We start from the raw sequence: 25,110 nt of genomic DNA on the forward strand, positions 1-25,110 counted from the left end.
GGAGATATCTGCTCAGGTCCATCCATGGTACATTCGGGGGATACTTAGGGAGTCTATTCATGAAGCAGTGAAAAGTGTGGCAACTTCTCCACAGGCTCACTTCTCCACTCTTTTTGCTCCTTCATGAATAGACCCCTTAATGTTTGCTGATATTACCTGATAAAACATCAGTTTTCAGGGAATATCCCGCAAATATTATTTGATAAATAGGCTCCTAAAACTGAAAGGGAGATACCACTTAACATTTTAAATTTGCAGAATTTGTTATATTTCATTATTTTTCTTGTAGTTTTTTTACTACTGTAGTATTGTTTCTTGCTTTATATAAATACACATGTTCAGTTAGTATCTTTAGGTACAGTCATTTACGTTTAGGACCAGTGCATGTTTCATTTTTTTTGTTATTGTTTTTATTATTCCTTTTGATATTCCTTTTAATATTATATTTTATTCATATCAATGTACTATACTACTCTTTAATATGTTACCACCGGTTCATTGTATTGGATTGCATGAAACTAGGACCCGATGAAAAGATAGACATGTTTTGCACAGACACAGCTGCCGTTCAAAAATACGCTTATACCTCAGGAGGTATCTGAAAGCAAAAGAATCCCACTGCCAGCATTAAAGATCTGAGTGCTGTTTCCGAAGATGCAGCATCAAATCACCATCGCAACCATCGGTCGCAGCATCGCCATCTTAGTAAGCCTAATTACTCAGAATGGCCACATCTCCGCTACCGAGACTAGGAAATCTGCTTTGAAAGACACAGGCACTGGTCTCAGCACACCCACAAAACGGAGGCGATACCGTTTTGGAAAACAGTCCCTGTCTCCGCCCCCTCCCTGCCCCCAAGCAGCCACAGTATGTCAATCATAGCGCAACGGAATATGCTGCGCTATATAAGAAACTGTTAATAAATAAAATAAATAAATCATACTGTAGCTTAGGGGGTACTGTGCGTGATCTCGCTGAACGAGATCCACACATGCGCAATCTCAGATGTACGCAAACCATCGAGTCTCCGTACATTTCTGTATCTGGCCTTTAAAAGCTTATATACACTTATATGCATATACAGTATGTATCCTTGCAGCAAGACCGCACGTATCTACAGTCAGGTCCATAAATATTGGGACATTGATACAATTCTCATATTTTGGGCTCTATACACCACCACAATGGATTTGAAATGAAACAAACAAGATGTGCTTTAACTGCAGACTTTCCGCTTTAATTTGAGGGTATGTACATCCAAATCAGGTGAACGGTGTAGGAATTACAATGGTTTCTATATGTGCCTCAAACTTTTTAAGGGACCAAAAGTAATGGGACAAACTAAACAATCCTAAATCAAACTTTCACTTTTTAATACTTTGTTGCAAATCCTTTGCAGTCAATTACAGCCCGAAGTCTGGAATGCATAGATATCACCAGACGCTGGGTTTCATTCTTGTGATGCTCTGCCAGGCCTCTACTGTAAATGTCTTCAGTTCCTGCTTGTTCTTGGGGCATTTTCCCCTCAGTTTTGTCTTCATCAAGTGAAATGCATGCTTAATCGGATTCAGGTCAGGTGATTGACTTGGCTATTGCATAACATTCCACTTATTTGCCTTAAAAAACTCTTTGCTTGCTTTCGCAGTATGCTTCGGGTCATTGTCCATCTGCACTGTGAAGCGCAGTTCAATGAGTTCTGAAGCATTTGACTGAATATGAGCAGGTAATATTGCCCGAAACACTTCAGAATTCATCCTGCTGCTTTTGTCAGCAGTCTCATTATCAATAAATACAAGGGAACCAGTTCCATTGGCAGCCATACATGCCCACGCCATGACACTACCACCACCATGCTTCACTGATGAGGTGGTATGTTTTGGATCATGAGCAGTTCCTTTCCTTCTCCATACTCTTCTCTTCCCATCACTCTGGTACAAGTTGATCTTTGTCTCATCTGTCCATAGGATGTTGTTCCAGAACTGTAAAGGCTTTTTTAGATGTTGTTTGGCAAACTCTAATCTGGACTTCCTGTTTTTGTGGCTTACCAATGGTTTACATCTTGTGGTGAACTCTCTATATTCACTCTTGTGAAGTCTTCTCTTGATTGTTGACTTTGACACATATATACCTACCTCCTGGGCAACTGTTGTGAAGGGGTTTTTCACCAGGGAAATAATTCTTCTGTCATCCACCACAGTTGTTTTCCGTGGTCTTCCGGGTCTTTTGGTGTTGCTGAGCTCTCCGGTGCGTTATTTCTTTTTAAGAATGTTTCAAACAGTTAATTTGGCCACATCTAATGTTTTTGCTATCTCTCTGATGGGTTTGTTTTGATTTTTCAGCCTAATGATGGCTTGCTTCACTGATAGTGGCAAGATGTGCTTTAACTGCAGACTTTCCGCTTTAATTTGAGGGTATTTACATCCAAATCAGGTGAACAGTGTAGGAATTACATTGGTTTCTATATGTGCCTCCCACTTTTTAAGGGACCAAAGGTAATGGGCAATCAACTCAAAAGCTATTTCGTGGACAGGAGTGGGTTATTCCCTCGTTATTTCATCATCAATTAAGCAGGTAAAAGGTCTGGAGTAGATTCGAGGTGTGACATTTGCATTTGGAATCTGCTGCTGTCGACTCTCAATATGAGATCCAAAGAGCTGCCACTATCAGTGAAGCAAGCCATCATTAGGCTGAAAAATCAAAACAAACCCATCAGAGAGATAGCAAAAACATTAGATGTGGCCAAATTAACTGTTTGAAACATTCTTAAAAAGAAATAACGCACCGGAGAGCTCAGCAACACCAAAAGACCCGGAAGACCACGGAAAACAACTGTGGTGGATGACAGAAGAATTATTTCCCTGGTGAAAAACCCCTTCACAACAGTTGCCCAGGAGGTAGGTATATATGTGTCAAAGTCAACAATCAAGAGAAGACTTCACAAGAGTGAATATAGAGAGTTCACCACAAGATGTAAACCATTGGTAAGCCACAAAAACAGGAAGTCCAGATTAGAGTTTGCCAAACAACATCTAAAAAAGCCTTTACAGTTCTGGAACAACATCCTATGGACAGATGAGACAAAGATCAACTTGTACCAGAGTGATGGGAAGAGAAGAGTATGGAGAAGGAAAGGAACTGCTCATGATCCAAAACATACCACCTCATCAGTGAAGCATGGTGGTGGTAGTGTCATGGCGTGGGCATGTATGGCTGCCAATGGAACTGGTTCCCTTGTATTTATTGATAATGAGACTGCTGACAAAAGCAGCAGGATGAATTCTGAAGTGTTTCGGGCAATATTACCTGCTCATATTCAGTCAAATGCTTCAGAACTCATTGAACTGCGCTTCACAGTGCAGATGGACAATGACCCGAAGCATACTGCGAAAGCAAGCAAAGAGTTTTTTAAGGCAAATAAGTGGAATGTTATGCAATAGCCAAGTCAATCACCTGACCTGAATCCGATTAAGCATGCATTTCACTTGATGAAGACAAAACTGAGGGGAAAATGCCCCAAGAACAAGCAGGAACTGAAGACATTTACAGTAGAGGCCTGGCAGAGCATCACAAGAATGAAACCCAGCGTCTGGTGATATCTATGCATTCCAGACTTCGGGCTGTAATTGACTGCAAAGGATTTGCAACAAAGTATTAAAAAGTGAAAGTTTGATTTAGGATTGTTTAGTTTGTCCCATTACTTTTGGTCCCTTAAAAAGTTTGAGGCACATATAGAAACCATTGTAATTCCTACACCGTTCACCTGATTTGGATGTACATACCCTCAAATTAAAGCGGAAAGTCTGCAGTTAAAGCACATCTTGTTTGTTTCATTTCAAATCCATTGTGGTGGTGTAAAATATGAGAATTGTATCGATGTCCCAATATTTATGGACCTGACTAAATGCACAGTTTTATAGGGCCTGATTCAGAGAGGTGCGCAATGGCAATGTTGTACTCAGTGGAGCAATATTTGTCCAGTGCCATACTACATATGCGCAGCAATGGATTAGCATAGCGCATGCTCAGAGGATTTATTTGCATAACAAGTGAGAGGTAGTCATCCTTTGGGGGAGGTGACGGGGGCGTGCCAAAATCAGCCACTGAAAATTTACTGTGTCTGAGACAGCATAGACTTACTCCGCTTCTGTACATGGGATCAGTATGATATACTGACGGCCGGGGTGTACAAAGGTGGCAGATGTGAGATATAACTATGCACAAGACGGTGTCTGATTCATTAGCATATGTTGTTAATTGCACAGTGAGTAAAATCACATCTACTACACTACATAGCCAGCAGTTTTGTCAGCACGCCCTCTCTGATCTTTTGTGAGAGCGCTCAGTTACCACTCAGTTCCACCTCTCTGGTTGCAGATGGTTACAGAGCAAGCACAGTGTGAAAACACACAAGATAGCTCCACTCTGAATCAGCTCCATAGTGTGTTAAACAAAATTATTGTAACATTCACAATATCCACTTATTTGCTTTTTTATAGGCGACAACTAAGTAGTAGATCCTACGTTGGCTGCATTAAGAACTTGGAGATTTCACGCTCAAACTTTGACTTGGAAAAATTTGGTTATGATGTGCAAAAAGGATGCAAAATAGAGGTACGGTACACTGTGATAACCTGTAATATTAATTTTAATGAAGAGAATACATTGAGCTTTCAAACACATCTGTGTTCTTTCTCCTACCTAGCCTGCTCAGAGTGTAACTGTCCTAAATGATGGCTACGTGGAAATGTTGCCTGTGTCCTTGTCACCTGAATCCGAGCTTATGGTGTCATTTTCCACACTCAATGAGACAGGAATTATCTTGGCTGGTTTTGGCAAGGCAGTAAAGACCCGCAGTCGCAGACAGTCTCAACTGGTGAGTTATGCTAAAGTATTGTGTACAGTATGAAATCATATGTAGGCAACGATGGCTCCTACCTTGTTGGAGGAGCAGGGCTGCCGCTGCTGCCTGGTCTCCCCCTCCTTGTCCCTGCCGCAGCCTGCGTCCCGGCACCTGTTCTATGTACAGTTCACAGATGCCGGGACCCGGTGCATGTGCAACAGCGGTGCCTGTACTGCGCATGCGCAAAACCACGGCTTCTATGGACTGCATCGGCTGCAGCTCATAGAAGCTGGCTAGGGGTGACGAGGCTGGGAGCTGGCCTATTGCATCCCAGTCTGGCAGTCCCGGAGAGAGGAAACACCTCCCACTGGGACTGCCTGTAGTGTCTGTGACTGACAGGTAGGACTTCCAATAGGTAGTTATTGCCAGTCACAATGAAGCCAGTGCAGCCTGCAGCCCATAGGTAAAAACTACCACTGGTTGTAGGTAATATTGACCATTGGGAGGATACAATTCTACAGTGTCAGTACTTATTGATGGTCAGGATGCTGACGCTGGAATCCCGACAGCCGGCAATGTTGACAATGCTCGTGGGTGTCAACGACTCCTATAGAGTGAGAATAGAACCTGTGGCAAGCGCAGCCAGCCACCAAGCCCGCAAGGGGACTCTTAGCGCTCACCCCACTCCCGGGATTCTGGCAGGCGGGATGCCGCTGCCGGGATCTTGATAACCAGCATCCCGCCTGCTGGTAAATAGTATGTAATCCATTGGGGGATACACACTTGCTGATGCCGAATCTGACGGGTAAGGGGGGGGTGAGCCACGTGACATGCAGCATGTCATTGCTAGCTAAAATGCACATACAATGGATACACACTAGATAATGGGGCAGATGTATTAACCTAGAGAAGGCATAAGGAAGTGATAAACCAGTGATAAGTGCAAGGTGATAAATACACCAGTCAGTCAGCTCCTAACTGTCAATTTGCATATTGGAGCTGATTGGCTGGTGCGTTTATCATCACCTTCCACTTATCACTGGTTTATCACTTCCTTATACTTTCTCCAGGATAATACATCTGCCCCAATGTACCTAATATGTCGTTTCAATCTGCGTGCTCATGTGACAATTGTTTAGTGCAGGCATTCCCAACCTCACTCCTCAAGGCACACTAACAATCCAGGTTTTAGTGATATCCATGCTCCTACCTTGCGCTGATTGTTGCTTGAGAAAATGAATGTCACCTTCATACATTTCGGGTAAATGATATGATTATGTTGTCATTACTAATACCAACAACATTAGTGTTTTGCCCCAAAACCTGTCATCAATTAAATGAGTTGCCAATACTACATTCTTGTAACAACACATTTGACTTTTGTTTTACTTTGCCATTGTTAAAATAACAATGTACATTTTCCTTTTTTTAAATAAAAATGATTGGTGATTATTTCTATCATTGATTTAGATACAGAACATATCAGAAAAAAATATTATATGTTTCAGACAGTCTGTAGCACTAGCAGGCATTCCCAATTTGCAGAGAGAGTTAGATTTGGTGGGTTATATTGTCTCTGTGCAGGGTAAATACTGGCTGCTTTATTTTTACACTGCAATTTAGATTTCAGTTTGAACACACCCCACCCAAATCTAACTCTCTCTGCATATTTAACATCTGCCCCCTTCTCCCCCCCCCCCCCCCCGCAGTGCACATGGGGGGCAATTCTGAGTTGATCGCAGCAGGAATTTTGTTAGCAGTTGGGCAAAACCATGTGCACTGCAGGGGGGGCAGATATAACGTGCAGAGAGAGTTAGATTTGGGTGTGGTGTGTTCAATCTGCAATCTAAATTGCAGTGTAAAGATGAAGCAGACAGTTTTTACCCTGCACAGAAACAAAATAACCCACCCAAATCTAACTCACTCTGCACATGTTATATCTGCCTCCCCTGCAGTGCACATGGTTTTGCCCAATTGCTAACAAAATTCCTGCTGCGATCAACTCAGAATTACCCCCATGTGGTTTTGCCCATTAGAGAACAAATTTGCTGCTGCGATCAGATCTGAATTAGGCCCTTAGTCTTCAGCCTTCTATGGACTTTACCCAGTGGCGGGATTCAAATAAATTAACAACAAGTTCTATGTCCTAATGACCATTAAGTATACCAAAAGATATACCTAAAGGTAGTTTAATAATTCATGGCAGAAAAGTGGGACTAGCAGAGGGCAGAAAAGTGGGACTAGCAGAGGGCAGAAAATTGGGACTAGCAGAGGGTGGAAAAGTGGGTCTAGCAGAGGGAAAAAGAGGGACTACATACATACCCCCAGCCAGGGTAAAAATACACATGCTATTATGTATCCAATAAAAAAAAGTATCAAATCGTTATACAAAGAAAAATAATCTTGTGCATTGTTTCCTAATTTAAACCTGGGTTAGGAATAAACCAAATCAAAGTAAAAAAAATATATATATAGCCTGCGGATAAAATCATATGGTACACAAAAAAATTCCAACAACAGCCTAAACGGCTCAAACAATGTCCAGGGAACTGTGTATCCTGCCAAATAGGCTATACTTATGGTGTTGGTGGTCAAAAGGAAGCCTCTAATGTGTAGGCTGATCGCTCAAATAGTACGTTCAAATAACTAGGCAACAATGGTTATGCTAACAACCACAATGCACCTGTTGCAATGGTAGTTCATGTCCTCCCTCTGGGTAATGCAGGGATGGTGCTGCCTGGTTGGTAAAGTTTAAGTCCTGATAACAGCTGTATGTTACTAGCACTTCACTCATATGTCCACCTACTTCAGATGTGGCCGGGTGTGACAGGCGGTATTCCTATCTCCGTTCTTCCGTCTGCTTACCCGTTGCTGGGGGATCGAGTGACGCACTCTTGCTGCGGGCTGATTGAATGCCGGGATCCCCGGTGCCGCTGGGTGACGGGCGTAATGCCTCTGATTCAGGCTGGTCGGGTGCTCATGTACCGCTGCGTGCTCTCCTTCCCCTCCGGAATGCCGTGTGCAGCATTGCCGTATGACTTCCAGTTCTCGCGGGTACTGGAACTGGCGGCGCTCATTAGCAAATGGTTCGCAGAACCATACCTAACATTAGGTATCGGTTCTGCGGAACCGGTGCGAACCGGCTGAATCCCATCACTGACTGTTCCATTGTATCATTAATGATAAATCTTTAACAGAGCACGTTGAAGGTGATTAGTTACATGTGTGATTACACCTAGGTAACATAAAATAGGTAAATAAATGGATGTTTGTCATGCTGAATTCTTGTCCAGAGAAAATCAATACCTCACTGAGTGATTTGCATATAAATCAGTGGCCCTCATTCCGAGTTGATCGGTCGCAAGGCGAATTTAGCAGAGTTACACACGCTAAGCCGCCGCCTACTGGGAGTGAATCTTAGCTTCTTAAAATTGCGACCGATGTATTCGCAATATTGCGATTACTAACTACTTAGCAGTTTCTGAGTAGCTCCAGACTTACTCTGCCTGTGCGATCATTTCAGTGCTTGTCGTTCCTGGTTGACGTCACAAACACACCCAGCGTTCGCCCAGGCACTCCCACCGTTTCCCCGGCCACTCCTGCGTTTTTTCCGGAAACGGTAGCGTTTTCAGCCACACGCCCCTGAAACGCCGTGTTTCCGCCCAGTAACACCCATTTCCTGTCAATCACATTACGATCGCCGGAGCGAAGAAAAAGCCGTGAGTAAAATTACTTTCTTCATAGTAAAGTTACTTGGCGCAGTCGCAGTGCGAACATTGCGCATGCGTACTAAGCGGATTTTCACTGCGATGCGATGAAAAATACCGAGCGAACAACTCGGAATGAGGGCCAGTGTCTCGGTATGTGTGTGATTTCACATGGAGAGCACTGTTGTCAGAGAATTACTGCTGTCTGACAAAGCCTCAGGCATTTTTTGAAATTAGATTTTCAGACTTCAGTAACCCAAGGCAGCGCTTGAAGCACAATCACTCTGTATAATAAGGTCACAAAGCCATGAGCCTATTCTTTATTTAGAGCAGCTATTCCATGTGTATTATGCAGCTGCTGCCGCTGAGTGTTAAAGTCTTGTGCTGCTAATATTCATACGTATTTACTTCACCTAAAGCTTTAATATCCAGCTTAGTAGGACTTAGACTTACAGCATGCTTGTTCTCCCACTTCATTAGAGTCTCTTCATTAGAGTCATTAATCAACTGAGTGGCTATTTGTGTAACGGGTATCAAAATAAAACATACAGTTAGAGAATTTTTCATATGAGGTTTAGAATTCTCTGGAATGTCAGTGTTGTTGATGTTAAGCACACCCAGGCATTTGTTTTGTTTTGGTCCCGCAAGAACAGGGGTATGCAAAACACATCCATTGCCTCTTATGCCTCCAGATTCTATATGCAGCCAGCTGAGCATTGCTAAGGAACTGCAACGCTTCAGAATTCCTTAGATACAAAGGCGTTTCCTGGCAGTACGTAACAACGGCACCAGGAAAGGGCAGGTCTGTATAGGAAAGGGAAAAAAAATATTTGTGTGCAGCCCTCAACAGTTTACTGAAACATGCTAAGTGCCCCCCAGCTCAAATTATTGTCCACCCCGCCTTATAGTGTGATATAAAAGCCACTGTAATTGCTTGATCTGTCTGTCGTACTACTGATGGGCATATTAATAGTGGAGGGGGCCCGTGTACAGTCTCTGTCTGGGCCCTCTCCACTCTAGCCAGCAGCGCCAGGAAAATGGCCACCCTGCCATTTTCTTGATTTGTGTAGCACTGCTGCCACTGACTTGGAACTCCGGGGGGTGGAGGGGGGACCGATTACTAATTACCCGGGACCGTACCTGTTGGAGGAGCCCAGCAGGGGACTGGGTCCACACGTCCTCCTACTTCCTACCTGTCAGGCAGCAGCACTGCAGCCTCTCTTCCCCGCCCAGCACACACTGCTGTGCACTGGGTTGTGGTGGGTCCAGGCAGGCTACTGCTACTGAGTGCAGCAGTCTCCTCTGCCTGCAGGGGGAGGTTAGCAATCGCACTGGTCGCACACCCTCCTGAATCACTTCATTCTTGGCGGCATATGAACAATACTATTCAAGTTTTTAAAAAGGGGCCCAGGCAGACTGTCTACTGACCTAGGAGCAGGGAGTGCGGTGTGGACCCTCCTGGACCCAGGGGCCTGTGTGCACTGCATGCCTTGCATCCATTATAGATACGCTACTGCTCCTACTGCCATCTGCGTAAGTAAAATCCAGGTACAGAAACTGTTAGAACCGTGTCATGTAACATGTAACGTGTCATGTTAACATTTTGTTCTTTTTCTTTTTTTTTTCAGCCATTTTTTGCTATTATGCTGGTAAATGGCCACGTTGAACTACATGTAAATGCTATGAACGGAGTTAACACGAAAAAAGTCATAGTCAAATCACCTACCGGAATATTTAGTGATGGACAAGAACATTCTATTATTATTCTTCGTAACAAAAGGTATATGGTTTTATTTCAGAGCCTGTCAACACATCATATCTTACTAACCCAGGTCACAATTATTAAATTATTCAAAACAACCAATACCATTTCATTACATTACATTCTTGTGGTATTAGAAGGAGAGAGAATTGACTGCATAGGAAAGGAATGAGTTAAACATCTTGTGAGGGGTGGACCTAGCTGTGAGGAAAGTACAGCCTTTGGAAAAAGGGGAGGGTTTAATATATATAGGGAAGGCTAGGCCATTTTGCTCTCTCTTGTTGGTGAATTGCCTGTGGAGTGGGTGAGTGCTGCACAGCAGAGCTCCCCATTTTTGGATTGTGCGTTATCAGTAAATTATATTTGTGAGCTCTTCCCTGCATTCCCCTTTATTCAAGATGACTGCCCGCCCTCGACGTTCCGCCGGGACCCCAGCTCGGTACCGCGCTTCTGGCAGGGGAGCTGGGTCCGAGGAAGGGGTGGCTTGGCTGGGGGACGGGGCTCCGTCACCTGGGGCCTCCACAGGCTCGGGCAGGGACGCAGAGCAGCAGACCAGGTCAGCCTCGCCGCTTGGGACCAGGCCGGCTTTGCCGGGCGGGCGGCGGGGTAGGCCGGAGGTCCGGTCAGGCCGCCCGGAGGTGGAAGGGCAGCAGCCCTCACCTCCGAGCGCGGCGGAAGAAGCAGCGGTGTCGGGCGACCGCATGCGCGCCGCGGTGGGCGCCCGTCGGTGGAGCCGCACTCGGCTCCTATCACTTCCCCCTTGCCGAGGCCGAGTGGAGGTGCCAGGCGGGGGGGGGGGGGCGGGCGGGCGGGGGGGGGCTGTTAGCCGCGCGAGGCTTGTCGCGGGGCAGTTGATCAGGGGAATGCGGCCGGGAGCTTGCTGGCGGGAAGCAGTGGGACGTGCGCACGAGGTGCGCGCGCGCCCACGCTCGCCTCCGGCGGCGCCGTTCGCGCAAGTGTGCGCGCAGCGGCGCCGCTAGCCTCCTTGTCTCCCCAGCTCACTCCCCGGCAGCCGGAGTCCGGCGGTGGGCAGGGGGGGAGGAGATGCAGTCCACAGTTAGGAGGCAGCAGGGCTGCACAGCAGGCGGCAGGAGCTACACTCGAGGTTTTAGCAGCGCGAAGAGACGGGGCGCGCGCACGAGGTGCGCGTGAGCCCGTGCTCACTGCAGGCGGCGCCGTTTGCGCACGTGCGCGCGCAGCGGCGCCGCATGTCTCTCTGTCTCCCCAGCTCACTCCCCTGGAGCCGGAACCCGGGGGGAGGAGGGGGGACAGGGACTGGGTTAGTGGCCGCAGGGCTGCTACACGGGCTAACCGGTCTCGCCGCGGCTCCCTCACAGCGGCCGGAGATAGCTCCGGTCTGCAGGGGGAAGGGGCGAGCGTAGATGTAGAAAGCGAGGGCAGCGCTGGCACCGACGGCCAGTCCCCCGGTAGAGGCGGAGTTTGGTGGGGGACTGGTTCGCAGTGGGTCAGGGACGCCCCCTTTTCCCCACCGGGGCGTCGGGTTCCCGGTTGACGCCTGTCGGGCGTCGAGCGGGTAGTCGCGCGCGGGCCCCGGCTGGGGGTCCCTCGGGGTCCGACGCCGCGTTTTGGGGCGGTCAGGACCTCTCCGGAACTCTGGCGTCGGCCCTGGCCATGGTGGTGGCGGCATTAGGGCCGCTGGCCGCGGCTGCATCCCCGGGGGTAGCTGCAAGTTCCAGCACGCCTGCGGTGGCAAGCGGGTCTGGTGGGCGGACGGTGTCGGCGGCGCAGCGAGTTGCCCGCGCCTGCCGGGAGCTCGGGGCGGCCGCCGCGGAACTGGATCATTGTCCAGGACAGGACGGTCAGGGTCGCGCGGGCGGAGACGCCCCCCTCACGAGTTGCTCGGCATGCGCCGCGATTGCTTGCTGGGTCCTTCGCTCCTTTCTCTTCTACAGGGGATCGCGGTGAAGTGGAAATGGCGGAGTCCGAGGAGGAAGACGTCGATTTTGCCACACCGGAGGATTCCGTGTCGGGGCATTCGACGACATCAGGTGAGGTGGTACAGTCGGTATCGGGCTCCTCCACGAGCTCTAGTTCTCGCAGCTTTTCCTCTTCCTCCTCTTCCTCTTCTCTGTCGTCGCCGACGTCCGAAGTCAGTAGTACGACTAGGGCGAAGAAGCGTGCGACGAAATTCGCCAAGAGGGCGGCGGGTCAGCAGAAGAGGCGGAAGAGGCGCAAGCGGCTTAGCGAGGAAGCTCGCAGGGCCAAGAAGCGCCGCGATTTGCCCGGGGTTGTTCGCTGCGACTACACTGCCGTAATGCGGGGGCTGAGGGATAGCTGCCGTAGGAAGATTCGCAGGGGGGACTTTGTTGATGTGTTCGTCTTGACAAAGGACGCGAAGAAGGAGTATAAGTCGGCGGCAGCAAAGAAGGGCATCGGGGCCGAGGCCTTCCGTACCTTCGACAACTGGCTAGCCGGGTTTTGGGTCTTCGCGGCTTATTACCTGGAAGATAGGCCGGACGAGCACATGAACATCATTCGGTACCTGCATCTCATACACGACATGCAGCGCACATCGTCGGGCTCTGAGTGGCGTAGGTATGACCAGGAGTTCAGGGAGAAGCAGGACGGGTTACAGGTCATGGACTTTGGGTGCAAGGACGTCGAAGTCTGGCTCAAAGTCACTCGGGCTTCGCAACAGGCTAAGGAGCCCCGGAACGCGGGGGCGGACGCGCACCGCGCAGGGTCGTCCGCCCAAGGGTCCGGCGCGGACGGTGGATCGGCCAAGCCAGGTAGGTCGGCCGTCCGTGCAGGGGGGCAAGCCGCCACAAAAGGAAAATGTTTCGCGTTTAACAACGCGGCCTGTTCCTTCGGCAAGCAGTGTCGTTTTCGACACTTGTGCTTGCAATGTGGCGGATCCCACCCAGCCTCCTCCTGCTTCAAAGGCAGTCGTCAGGGTGCCCGGGGTAAGCAAACTTACCCAAGACAGGCCGCGGGCAGGAGCGCTCCGCAGAGCTCCAACGCCAATTAATTTGGATACGATGGGCAAGTGGTTGGATTGGTATCCAAATAGGGAGGATGCAAAATTTCTGTTTTCCGGTTTTCGTTTTGGTTTTCGCTTGCCTGTTGCGAGCGAGGAGTCGGTTCGGGCCCAGCGGAACCTCCAGTCTGCCCGAGCCTTGCCGTCGGTGCTGCGGGAGAAAGTGGATAAGGAGTTCAGGTTGGGCAGGATGGAGGGACCGTTTAGTTCACCCCCGGTGGATGGTTTGGTCATCTCTCCAGTGGGGGTGGTTCCCAAGAAGACTCCAGGCGCTTTTCGGCTCATTCAGCATCTTTCTTACCCGTCGGGGGCGTCGGTCAATGACGCGATACCGCCGGCTCATTGCTCGGTGGTGTATCAGTCGTTTGACGAGGCGTTGGAGCTGGTCCGCAGTTACGGGACTGGAGCCCTCATGGTTAAGATTGATGTTGAGTCCGCTTTTCGGTTGCTGCCGTTGCATCCGGACTCATTCCGTTTTATGGGTTTTCGGATTGGAGCGGAGTATTTCATCGACAAATGTTTGCCGATGGGATGTTCCGTTTCATGCTCGTTTTTCGAACGGTTTAGCACGTTTCTACATTGGTGCGTGGAGTCTTTGTCAGGGGGTCACGGGGTCGCCCATTACCTCGATGACTTCCTGTGTGCGGGTCCGGCAAATTCACCGCGGTGCGGCGACTTGCTTTTCAGCATCCGAGCTCTGTTTTTCCATTTCGGCGTTCCCGTGGCCGAGGATAAAACAGAGGGACCGGCCTCTTGTTTGTCATTTTTGGGGATTGAGATTGACACGGTGGCGGGATCGTGTCGACTGCCTCGGTACAAGGTGGTGAAGCTCCGCGACGTTATTTGCCGGTTCGAGGGGTCGCGTAAAGTCACGCTGCGGCAGGCGCAGTCCTTGCTGGGCATGTTGAACTTTGCTTGTCGGGTAATACTGATGGGCAGGGTTTTCTGCCGGAAGCTGGAAAGGGCGACTGCGGGGTGTGCCAGACCACACCATTTTGTGCGCCTGTCCTCCGAGATTAAAAGGGATTTGGCCGTATGGGCCTCGTTCCTGGAGGACTTCAACGGGGTGTGTATATGGCAGGCCCCAACGGTTGACAGCGCTAGGTTGCAGCTGTTCACCGACGCAGCGGGTGCCTCTGGATTCGGTTGCTTTCTGGAGGGATCTTGGTGCGCAGCCTCGTGGCCGGCGGAATGGCATCGCGAGGGCTTAACTAAGGACCTTTTGCTTCTTGAGCTTTTCCCCATTATGGTGGCGCTGGAGGTCTGGGGCGATCGGCTGGCTCATCGCAGCATCTTGTTTAGATGTGACAATCTGGGCGTGGTGCATGCGATAAATAACCAGAGGGCGAAGTCGCTGGTAGTTCTGCGGGTGCTGGGTCAGTTGCTATTGACATGCCTACGTAGGAACATGTGGTTCCGCGCGCAGCATGTGCCTGGTCTGGAGAACGGAATTGCCGACGCATTGTCACGAGGGCAGTGGGAAAGGTTTTGTTTGTTGGCTCCCGAGGCCGACGAGCATGGTTTTCATTGCCCCGGTTATGTCTGGCAGGTGATCGGGCCGGACTGGAGGGTCTAGCGTTGCGGTCAGTCGCGCCAACCACGCTGAAGGCTTACGGACAGGCTTGGAACGAGTGGGAGGAGTTTGATCGAGGGCGAAATCAACAAGGTAAGAGCGGGCATCGGATGATGCTCTCTTTCATCTGGCAGCTGTATGTTTCGGGTAGGTCCATAGCGGTGGTATCCCGGTACTTGGCTGGTATTTCGTTTTTCAGCAAAATCAAGGGCGTCCCCGACGTGACGAAAAGTGGGATTCTGCTGAAGGCGATGAAAGGATGGGCGCGCGTTGCGCCGCCGCCGCCTGATAAGAGGCGGCCCATTGATGCGGCCTTGCTGCCGGCTGTCATCAGGGCGGTCGGAGGTATCGCGTCGTCCATGTTTGAGTCGCTGTTGTTCAGTTTGGCGTTCTCAATGGCTTACCACGGGGCCTTTCGGGTTTCAGAATTGGTAGCGCCTTCTAAGCGAGCAGATTCGCGCATGCTTGTCGGGGACGTGGTGATGGGTGAGAGGTCCTTGCTCTGCAGATTGCGTTGCTCTAAGACGGACCAAGTGGGGAGAGGTCGATGGGTCACCTTGGTTCCGGCACTTCAGGAGAGCATTTGCCCGGTGAAGTTGGCAGCTCAATATGCGGCTGTACGGCCCGACGGTGGGGGGTCATGGCTGCTGCATTATGACGGGCTGCCAGTGACGAAATATCAATTTCGTTGGATGCTGGGTCGCTGTCTGGCGAGTTTGGGCCTTCCGCCCGCTGCTTTCGGGACACATTCCTTCCGCATAGGGGCTGCTGCGTCGGCCGGATTTTCCATGGCTGAAGTCCAGGCGGTGGGGCGATGGAAGTCGTCAAGTTACAGACGATATATTCGCCCCGTTGCATGAGATGTTGGCTTGCGCGTGGTTTTGTTTAATGATTGTTGTTATAATCATGTTGTTACAGTTCAGTGCGTTCTTGTGTTGTGCGTTTGTTTGTTTTCCCGTTTTTATCCTACTCAGGGATTAGCCACTCGCCGCTGCTGGCATGAGTCGGCAGCGGGGGTCTGGAGTTCTTTTGCGATTTTTGCCTGACTTGACGGACTGAATTCTAATCCACAATTCGGCTGATCAGTTCTAATCAAAGTCCCTCAGCAGGTTTTTACGCTTTCACCTCCAGCTGAGTTCTTACATGTTTTTCCCCTTTTTATACCCCCCCCCCCCCCCTCCACCCGTTTAATTTCTTAATTTAATTTGAATTTACCCATTGTGTGTTTATGTACGCTTCAAATTGGCTAGAAGCTTGTGCAGATCGGCTAGGCCGTGACTTCTGCAATAAACGAAAACTCAAATTTTTCTTTTTGGCAGATCCTTCAGGTTAAATGCATTTAAGAAATAATGGATAGATAATTAGTAACCAATTTTACCCCTTTTCATCCTCTTCAGGCTGGTTTGAAGATGACTTGACTATTTGGGTGGTTGGCCACTCTTATGTCTATTGGGCCGCCAAGTTTTTGGCCTCGGAGGGGGCTCAGATGTTCCCTAGGGCTCAGGGAGTTCGTTGGCTTGGTTGGCGAGGAATGATGTGGAAAGATCTGAGGAGTAGACTAGTCAGTCAGGCCGGCAAGCATGGAGTCCCTAGGGTGCTGGTTGTCCATCTAGGTGGCAACGACCTGGGGAAGAGGACATCTTTGGAGTTGCGGTGGGCCATGATACAGGATCTGGCAAGTGTGGCCGCAGCATGGACCAATTGCGTATTGGTGTTCTCCTTGATGGTGCCAAGGTTGAGTTGGCGAGGTGTGGCGGACGGTCACCTGATTGATGAGGCCAGAAAGAAGGTGAATGGGGCGGTGGCAAAGTGGGTGCTGTCCCACGGAGGCGAGGTAGTTCGCCACCCTAAGATTCGGTTCCGAGATAGTCACCTTTTTCGGCCTGATGGTGTGCATCTATCCAATGAGGGGATGATGCTTTTCCTGGAGGATCTGTGTCTTGTGTTGCAGGAGTTAGGGTGAGGTTATGGTGGCGGTGCGAAGACTCTGGGGAAGAGTCTTTCGCTGTTGGCGGAAAAGAACGGCAGTTTGTAGTTGTATGGTAAGCTGTAGTGATTTACAGTTTGGTGTGGTTTAGGTGCACTCACCTCCATCGACTTATTGGCCGCTCGACCACCCGTCCGGGAGGCAGCGGCTGGGCACCCATCAGGGTGGGTAGTCACTGTGGGGGTTGAGTTGTCACCTATTACCGATTTTGATAGTTTGTAGTTAAATTAGGATGTTTTCGAATTTTTTGCATTTTAAGGTTAGCGTTAGTTTTATAGAGCCGTTCTTTTTTCTGCCACCATATGCCGGCTGAATCGGCATCTTAACAAAGTTTTCATTTACAGGTTTGCTATGGTTAGGGTCAAATAAATAGCTAGCAATTTTTCTGCCAAATTCAAGTCTCCGTGTCTTTATTTCTTGGTATTAGAGGTAACGAATGCTTTACTTTGAATGAAGGGGTCCACCAAATATCACTAGGATGTTTAGGAGAGAGAATTGACTGCATAGGAAAGGAATGAGTTAAACATCTTGTGAGGGGTGGACCTAGCTGTGAGGAAAGTACAGCCTTTGGAAAAAGGGGAGGGTTTAATATATATAGGGAAGGCTAGGCCATTTTGCTCTCTCTTGTTGGTGAATTGCCTTCCCGCCCTCCCGCCCCGTTGGTAGAGGTTCTGGCACGGAGTGCCTTGGCGTTGAATTGTTGGCTGGGTTTATCGTTGGCTATTTATTGGCGGAAAAGAACGGCAGTTTGTAGTTGTATGGTAAGCTGTAGTGATTTACAGTTTGGTGTGGTTTAGGTGCACTCACCTCCATCGACTTATTGGCCGCTCGACCACCCGTCCGGGAGGCAGCGGCAGGGCACCCATCAGGGTGGGTAGTCACTGTGGGGGTTGAGTTGTCACCTATTACCGATTTTGATAGTTTGTAGTTAAATTAGGATGTTTTCGAATTTTTAGCATTTTAAGGTTAGCGTTAGTTTTATAGAGCCGTTCTTTTTTCTGCCACCATATGCCGGCTGAATCGGCATCTTAACAAAGTTTTCATTTACAGGTTTGCTATGGTTAGGGTCAAATAAATAGCTAGCAATTTTTCTGCCAAATTCAAGTCTTTGTGTCTTTATTTCTTGGTATTAAAGGTAACGAATGCTTTACTTTGAATGAAGGGGTCCACCAAATATCACTAGGATGTTTAATATAATGAGATGTTTTTATAAAGTGTTCTTCTGCTTACGCAGTTACGCAAATGCTAATTTATGCAGTTTCCGCGAGTATGGGTGTGAGATGGACTGTATACAAGTGAAAACACCCACTTTACTTATCTGAGTATTGTGCATAGCCGCCACAAACATCGGTGGTTCACGTCAGTCCTGGGTCACGCAGATAGAACTCTGTAACTTTCAACAAATATGTTTCACAGTGGCAGCGGCACCGCAAGAGAGAACTCAGATGCATGCACAAGCCCGCCCATGACACTCCCATTGCACGCACACAACACATCCCCTGCTTGCTTATTATTTTGGTTATCATCCAGTCTCCATCCATTTTTGCAAATGACTTGCAATGGACTTCTCATGTAGTTGCATTTGCAAACAGTTCACACATGCACAGTAAGGGTTTCTGAGGATATTCGCGTATGTACATGTACAGCAAAACATCGGCCATTTATGAAAACATTTGCATTGGGTACAAATCAGAATCAGGCCTATGTTGTTTCAGTATATCCTCTGCTGTACTATATAGAATACTGTAGTATGTCTGCATAACGTGTCATACACCTGGCTGGAAGGGACAACAAACATCTTGTCATTTGTCCCCTCAGACTTATAAGTGTGCAAGTGGATGAAGGGAAACCAGCAGAACTGAAGCTAAATCCATCTGTTGAGTTGATCCCCCTAAATGCTTCTAGTTTTTTCATTGGTGGAGTTCCTGGCAAAATGGCGGCCACCATGCTGAGAACAAGCCAATCGTTCTATGGATGCATTCAAAATTTGATTGTAAATATGAAGTAAGTATATCACTGAGCAGTGAGTAGATGTGTCATAGATTATAGCACATTAAATGTATTTCTATATTGCGTATTAATACACAAATGATGCGAATGTATGCACAGATGTGTCCTCAAAATCGCTTCACAAGACTGCACTGATTGATTTTATAGTCAACACTTTTATATCTGAGTGCGACTGAGTCTGTATATGAAGCACAATGGATCTTGGCAATAGAAAACTCAGTCATACACAGATATACAAGTGTCACACATCAAAGTAATCAGTGCAGTCTCATGAAGTGGTTTTGTCACATCTCATTGTGATTATGATGCACATTTGAGCGAACAAGATGCAGGACTAGTCGCAGAGGAGGGATGTTTAGCATATGCGCACATCTGTATAAACTCCAGTATATAATATCTGTATATAAATGTTCTAACAGTAAGTGAGTTCTGATGTCATTACTTCTGTGTTTATAAAAAAATATATATATTATAATAAGTAATACGTTCTCTCTAAATTATATCTCAAAATTCTCTGAAGGTCCTTTTATGAAAATCTTGAAATAGTGGTAGAATACTATACTTGGGTGATAGTAGAAATGGGAAATGATATCAATTTATAAATGAGTGATAAAACCAGGGTTGTAAACTAATCCAACTGGCTCAAGCAACCAACATTTGTGATTAAATGTAATAAGTAATAAATATACAATTGTTTGGCTATAAAAATTGCCATGTTGATAGATCTTATCCTGGTTAAAGTGATAAGATGTGTCTTTTATTTTATCTTAAAAAGTTATGTTAGTTTGTAATATGGAGACTGTCACAAGCCTGAAAAAATGTTATCTAAACAAACTAGCTGAAGTAATTTATAACACACAATATATTTATTCTGTTATATTCTACTACAATAGATTTAAAAATTCTGTAAATGATTATCATCCTAATCTCATCTGTGGAATTTATATACAGTTGGAGGTATGCGTGTTCTGTTCTGCTTCTAGCCACATCTTACACTTCTTGCACTTATATCGGCAGAACAGGGAAGAGTTCTGCAACAGTGGCCAAGAGCAGTAAAGGCCTGGTCTGATAATGAATTTTCCTTGTGACTATATGATATGTGGGCGGGATGTACTAAGCGGAAAAGGGAGTTTACCGCATTTTCCTGATGTACTAACCCCCGGCCGGCAGGACAGCGCCGCGGCGGGGTACGCCAGCTTTAGCTGGCGATAGTCCATAGAAGCCTATGGGCTTCTCTCCGCGGCGCTGTGTGAGGGATCCGATCGGGTCCCTCCCAGCATGCCCTGCGGCCGCCCCCGTCACCCCGCGCATGCGCAGACTGACTCCTGGGGCCGAATCCCGGAAGTCAGGCTGCCGCTGCGCATCGCGGAGGACAGCTCTTATCGGAAGAGCTGTCCTCCGCAATGCTGATCGCATATGTTAGTACATATGCGATCAGCAGGGTGGCGATGGGCGGCGATGTACATTAGTACATCCCGCCCATGTGTCTTGCGTTAAGCCTTAGAACCGTTGTTCCAGCTAAGCAGAATATTGTGACTGTACGTAGACGTGACAAGGTGACAGATGTGGGGGGGCTTATAATTAATCACTATTTGATTATTTACGTCCAATAGCTGCATTTAATTAATAACACTGCAAGCATGTGCTATAAAAACTGTATCTTCCTAACACTGTAGTCCAGAAATAACTACAAGGGGAAGAACATTGTATATAGTCCAGTGTTGGCACTAAAATCATTAAAACCACATCAGCTGGGGTGCAGTCATCCCCAGTAGGGTTAGAGGGTAACCAAACATACATATGACGAGAGACCATCAATTATATTGATGTAATTATATACCTGCACATGGAGGATTCCATAAAGAGAAGTGTGAGGAGTACCTTATAATTTGTGAATGAATATAGCTGGCACACTGGTAACAGAAGGGTTGCCCTACCATGTTCTATGCACTGCTGCTTTTCAGCTCTGACTTACTGACATGTGCAATTCTCCTTGTCATGTTGTATGAACTGAAATGTTACTGACATGTGCAATTCATTTTATTAGAAAACTCCTACAGTTTTTATTTAACCATTGTTATAATTCCCGATCGTTACATTAAATTACAGTAGATAGAATCTCCCTGTTGGCTTTTACATGTAATTTTGCTGCTGCGCTGGGACATTTGCAGACTACAGGAAGGTACAACTGTCTATGAATTAAAATAAGATTTCCAAATACATTAGGAATAATGTATATCCAAATGTCGGAAATACCTCTTAATCAACTTTAATTTGCCTTTTAGCTGTCATGATATGTTTAACCAGTTCTCACGTAAGCGTTATGTATACCTGTATAAATAATGACTGTTTTTGTTTCTTAATAATTAGACAAATTAATTTCACCACCGTTATAAAGTATGAGAAAGTTCAAATGGATAGCTGCATGCTATCAGAGAGAACTAAGCCCACTGCCAGTGCTGCGGAACAGGAAGTACAGCCATCGGCTATTCCTGCTGGGTCTATCACGTTAAAGAACGCAATTGTGACCACACCAATACAGAGATCCCATGCCACAAAGGTAAATAACTTGTTGTGTATATCCAAAAGTGTACCTGAAAGTGTGTAATATTTTTGTAAAATATACTCAATGCCACTGAGGTGCACAGGGACTCATAGTTTCATACAGTAATTGCATATTTTGACACTGTAATATGTTATGATACTGATATAAATCCATAATCCTCAGATTTGTCCTAATGTGTCCTGAAACCATTCTATTTTGGAATTGCTATCATATAAAATGCCAGTCACTCAGTTTAAGATAAAGGATCACTGGCACTGATTTTGTGTATCTAATCAGCACCTAAACATATCCAGAAAAGCAAGAAGGAAAATTATTTTAACTACAAGTTGTTATTTATGCACAAGTAACACCATGTCTCTGGCCATGCAACTTTAAATGTACATGTACAGTATACAAAGAAACTTTTTTTTATATATATATATATATATATATATATATATATATATAAACATTGTTCCCCTGCCTTTGTATGTTTTATTATAATATATAGTATGTGCACATTAAATATTACACTTTCCTAATCATGCTATATTATGGTGTTTACGGTTATAGCCATTACAGTGTGCCCAGGATGTACTGCCAGGTCACGTGACCAATGCCCACCAGTTCGGTCTTACAACTGGAAGCCATATCATTTTGCCATTTGACCAATCTACAGTCAGAAGAAAGTAAGTACAATATATCAAAAGAGTCATGTAAGCATTAGAAGTATACAGCTACATATTTGCACTGTGTGCGACACTGTATATTGGGAAATTAGTCTGGAACCATGCCCCAGAGCAGAGGGTATTTTCAGTGTAAGTATAGTTGTTATGGAATTTGTGATGATGATGGTGCCATGTCTGTAACAAGGCAGAGACAATCTTGTCTCAGGCATCAATTTCTGGCAGGTGTTTCTCGCCAGGCGGTCAACTGACTGTGGGGGTAATTCCAAGTTGATCGCAGCAGAATTTTTTTTAGCAATTGGGCAAAACCATGTGCACTGCAGGGGAGGCAGATATAACATGCGCAGAAAGAGTTAGATTTGGGTGGGTTATTTTGTTTCTGTGCAGGGTAAATACTGGCTGCTTTATTTTTACACTGCAAATTAGATTGCAGATTGAACACACCACACCCAAATCTAACTCTCTCTGCACATGTTAAATCTGCCCCCCCTGCAGTGCACATGGGCCCTCATTCCGAGTTGTTCGCTCGCAAGCTGCTTTGCACACGCTAAGCCGCCGCCTACTGGGAGTGTATCTTAGCTTAGCAAAATTGCGAACGAAAGATTAGCAAAATTGCGAATAGATACTTCTTAGCAGTTTCTGAGTAGCTCCAGACTTACTCGGCATCTGCGATCAGTTCAGTGCTTGTCGTTCCTGGTTTGACGTCACAAACACACCCAGCGTTCGCCCAGACACTCCTCCGTTTCTCCAGCCACTCCCGCGTTTTTCCCAGAAACGGTAGCGTTTTTTCGCACACACCCATAAAACGGCCTGTTTCCGCCCAGAAACACCCACTTCCTGTCAATCACATTACGATCACCAGAACGAAGAAAAAATAAGATTTTACTTACCGATAAATCTATTTCTCGTAGTCCGTAGTGGATGCTGGGACTCCGTAAGGACCATGGGGAATAGCGGCTCCGCAGGAGACAGGGCACAATAATAAAAGCTTAAGGATCAGGTGGTGTGCACTGGCTCCTCCCCCTATGACCCTCCTCCAAGCCTCAGTTAGGATACTGTGCCCGGACGAGCGTACATAATAAGGAAGGATATTGAATCCCGGGTAAGACTCATACCAGCCACACCAATCACACCGTACAACTCGTGATCTGAACCCAGTTAACAGTATGATAAACGCAAAGGAGCCTCTGAAAAGATGGCTCACAACAATAATAACCCGAATTTTTGTAACAATAACTATATACAAGTATTGCAGACAATCCGCACTAGGGATGGGCGCCCAGCATCCACTACGGACTACGAGAAATAGATTTATCGGTAAGTAAAATCTTATTTTCTCTGACGTCCTAGTGGATGCTGGGACTCCGTAAGGACCATGGGGATTATACCAAAGCTCCCAAACGGGCGGGAGAGTGCAGGTTTACTCTGCAGCACCGAATGAGAGAACTCCAGGTCCTCCTCAGCCAGGGTATCAAATTTGTAGAATTTAGCAAACGTGTTTGCCCCTGACCAAGTAGCTGCTCGGCAAAGTTGTAAAGCCGAGACCCCTCGGGCAGCCGCCCAAGATGAGCCCACTTTCCTTGTGGAATGGGCTTTTACTGATTTTGGCTGTGGCAATCCTGCCACAGAATGTGCAAGCTGAATTGTACTACAAATCCAACGAGCAATAGTCTGCTTAGAAGCAGGAGCACCCAGCTTGTTGGGTGCATACAGGATAAACAGCGAGTCAGATTTTCTGACTCCAGCCGTCCTGGAAACATATATTTTCAAGGCCCTGACAACGTCAAGCAACTTAGAGTCCTCTAAGTCCCTAGTAGCCGCAGGTACCACAATAGGTTGGTTCATGTGAAATGCAGAAACCACCTTAGGTAGAAATTGAGGACGAGTCCTCAATTCCGCCCTGTCAGAATGAAAAATTAAGTAAGGGCTTTTATATGATAAAGCCGCCAATTCTGACACACGCCTGGCTGAAGCCAAGGCTAACAGCATCGACACCTTCCATGTGAGATATTTTAAGTCCACAGTGGAAAGTGGTTCAAACCAATGTGACTTTAGAAAACTCAACACAACATTGAGATCCCAAGGTGCCACTGGAGGCACAAAAGGAGGCTGTATGTGCAGCACCCCTTTTACAAATGTCTGAACTTCAGGTACTGAAGCCAGTTCTTTCTGGAAGAAAATCGACAGGGCCGAAATTTGAACCTTAATGGATCCTAATTTTAGGCCCATAGACAGTCCTGTTTGCAGGAAATGAAGGAAACGACCCAGTTGAAATTCCTCTGTAGGGGCCTTCTTGGCCTCACACCACGCAACATATTTACGCCAAATGCGGTGATAATGTTTTGCGGTTACGTCCTTCCTGGCTTTGACCAGAGTAGGGATGACTTCTTCTGGAATGCCTTTTTCCTTCAGGATCCGGCGTTCAACCGCCATGCCGTCAAACGCAGCCGCAGTAAGTCTTGGAACAGACAAGGCCCCTGCAGTAGCAGGTCCTTTCTTAGAGGTAGAGGCCACGGTTCGTCCGTGAGCATCTCTTGAAGTTCCGGGTACCAAGTCCTTCTTGGCCAATCCGGAACCACGAGTATAGTTCTTACTCCTCTCCTTCTTATGATTCTCAGTACTTTTGGTATGAGAGGCAGAGGAGGGAACACATACACTGACTGGTACACCCACGGCGTTACCAGAGCGTCCACCGCTATTGCCTGAGGGTCCCTTGACCTGGCGCAATATCTGTCCAGTTTTTTGTTTAGACGTGACGCCATCATGTCCACCTTTGGTTTTTCCCAACGGTTTACAATCAGGTGGAAGACTTCTGGGTGAAGTCCCCACTCTCCCGGGTGAAGGTCGTGTCTGCTGAGGAAGTCTGCTTCCCAGTTGTCCACTCCCGGAATGAACACTGCTGACAGTGCTATCACATGATTTTCCGCCCAGCGAAGAATCCTTGCAGCTTCTGCCCATTTCCCTCCTGCTTCTCGTGCCGCCCTGTCTGTTTACGTGGGCGA

General features: G+C 47.2%; 1 protein-coding gene across 1 annotated transcript in view; it reads left to right on the forward strand.

The window, feature by feature from the left end:
- LAMA1 (laminin subunit alpha 1) overlaps positions 1–25,110 on the forward strand; it is a 376,319-nt gene that overhangs the window by 319,988 nt on the left and 31,221 nt on the right. The window contains exons 52-57 of the mRNA XM_063923508.1: positions 4,497–4,611; positions 4,703–4,873; positions 10,176–10,327; positions 18,686–18,871; positions 21,248–21,437; positions 21,996–22,111. Of these exons, the coding sequence (XP_063779578.1) occupies positions 4,497–4,611; positions 4,703–4,873; positions 10,176–10,327; positions 18,686–18,871; positions 21,248–21,437; positions 21,996–22,111 (930 nt within the window). The remainder of the gene's footprint in view (positions 1–4,496; positions 4,612–4,702; positions 4,874–10,175; positions 10,328–18,685; positions 18,872–21,247; positions 21,438–21,995; positions 22,112–25,110) is intronic.

This window comes from Pseudophryne corroboree, chromosome 5 (assembly GCF_028390025.1).
Source record: "Pseudophryne corroboree isolate aPseCor3 chromosome 5, aPseCor3.hap2, whole genome shotgun sequence".
NCBI classification, from domain to species: Eukaryota; Metazoa; Chordata; class Amphibia; order Anura; family Myobatrachidae; genus Pseudophryne; species Pseudophryne corroboree.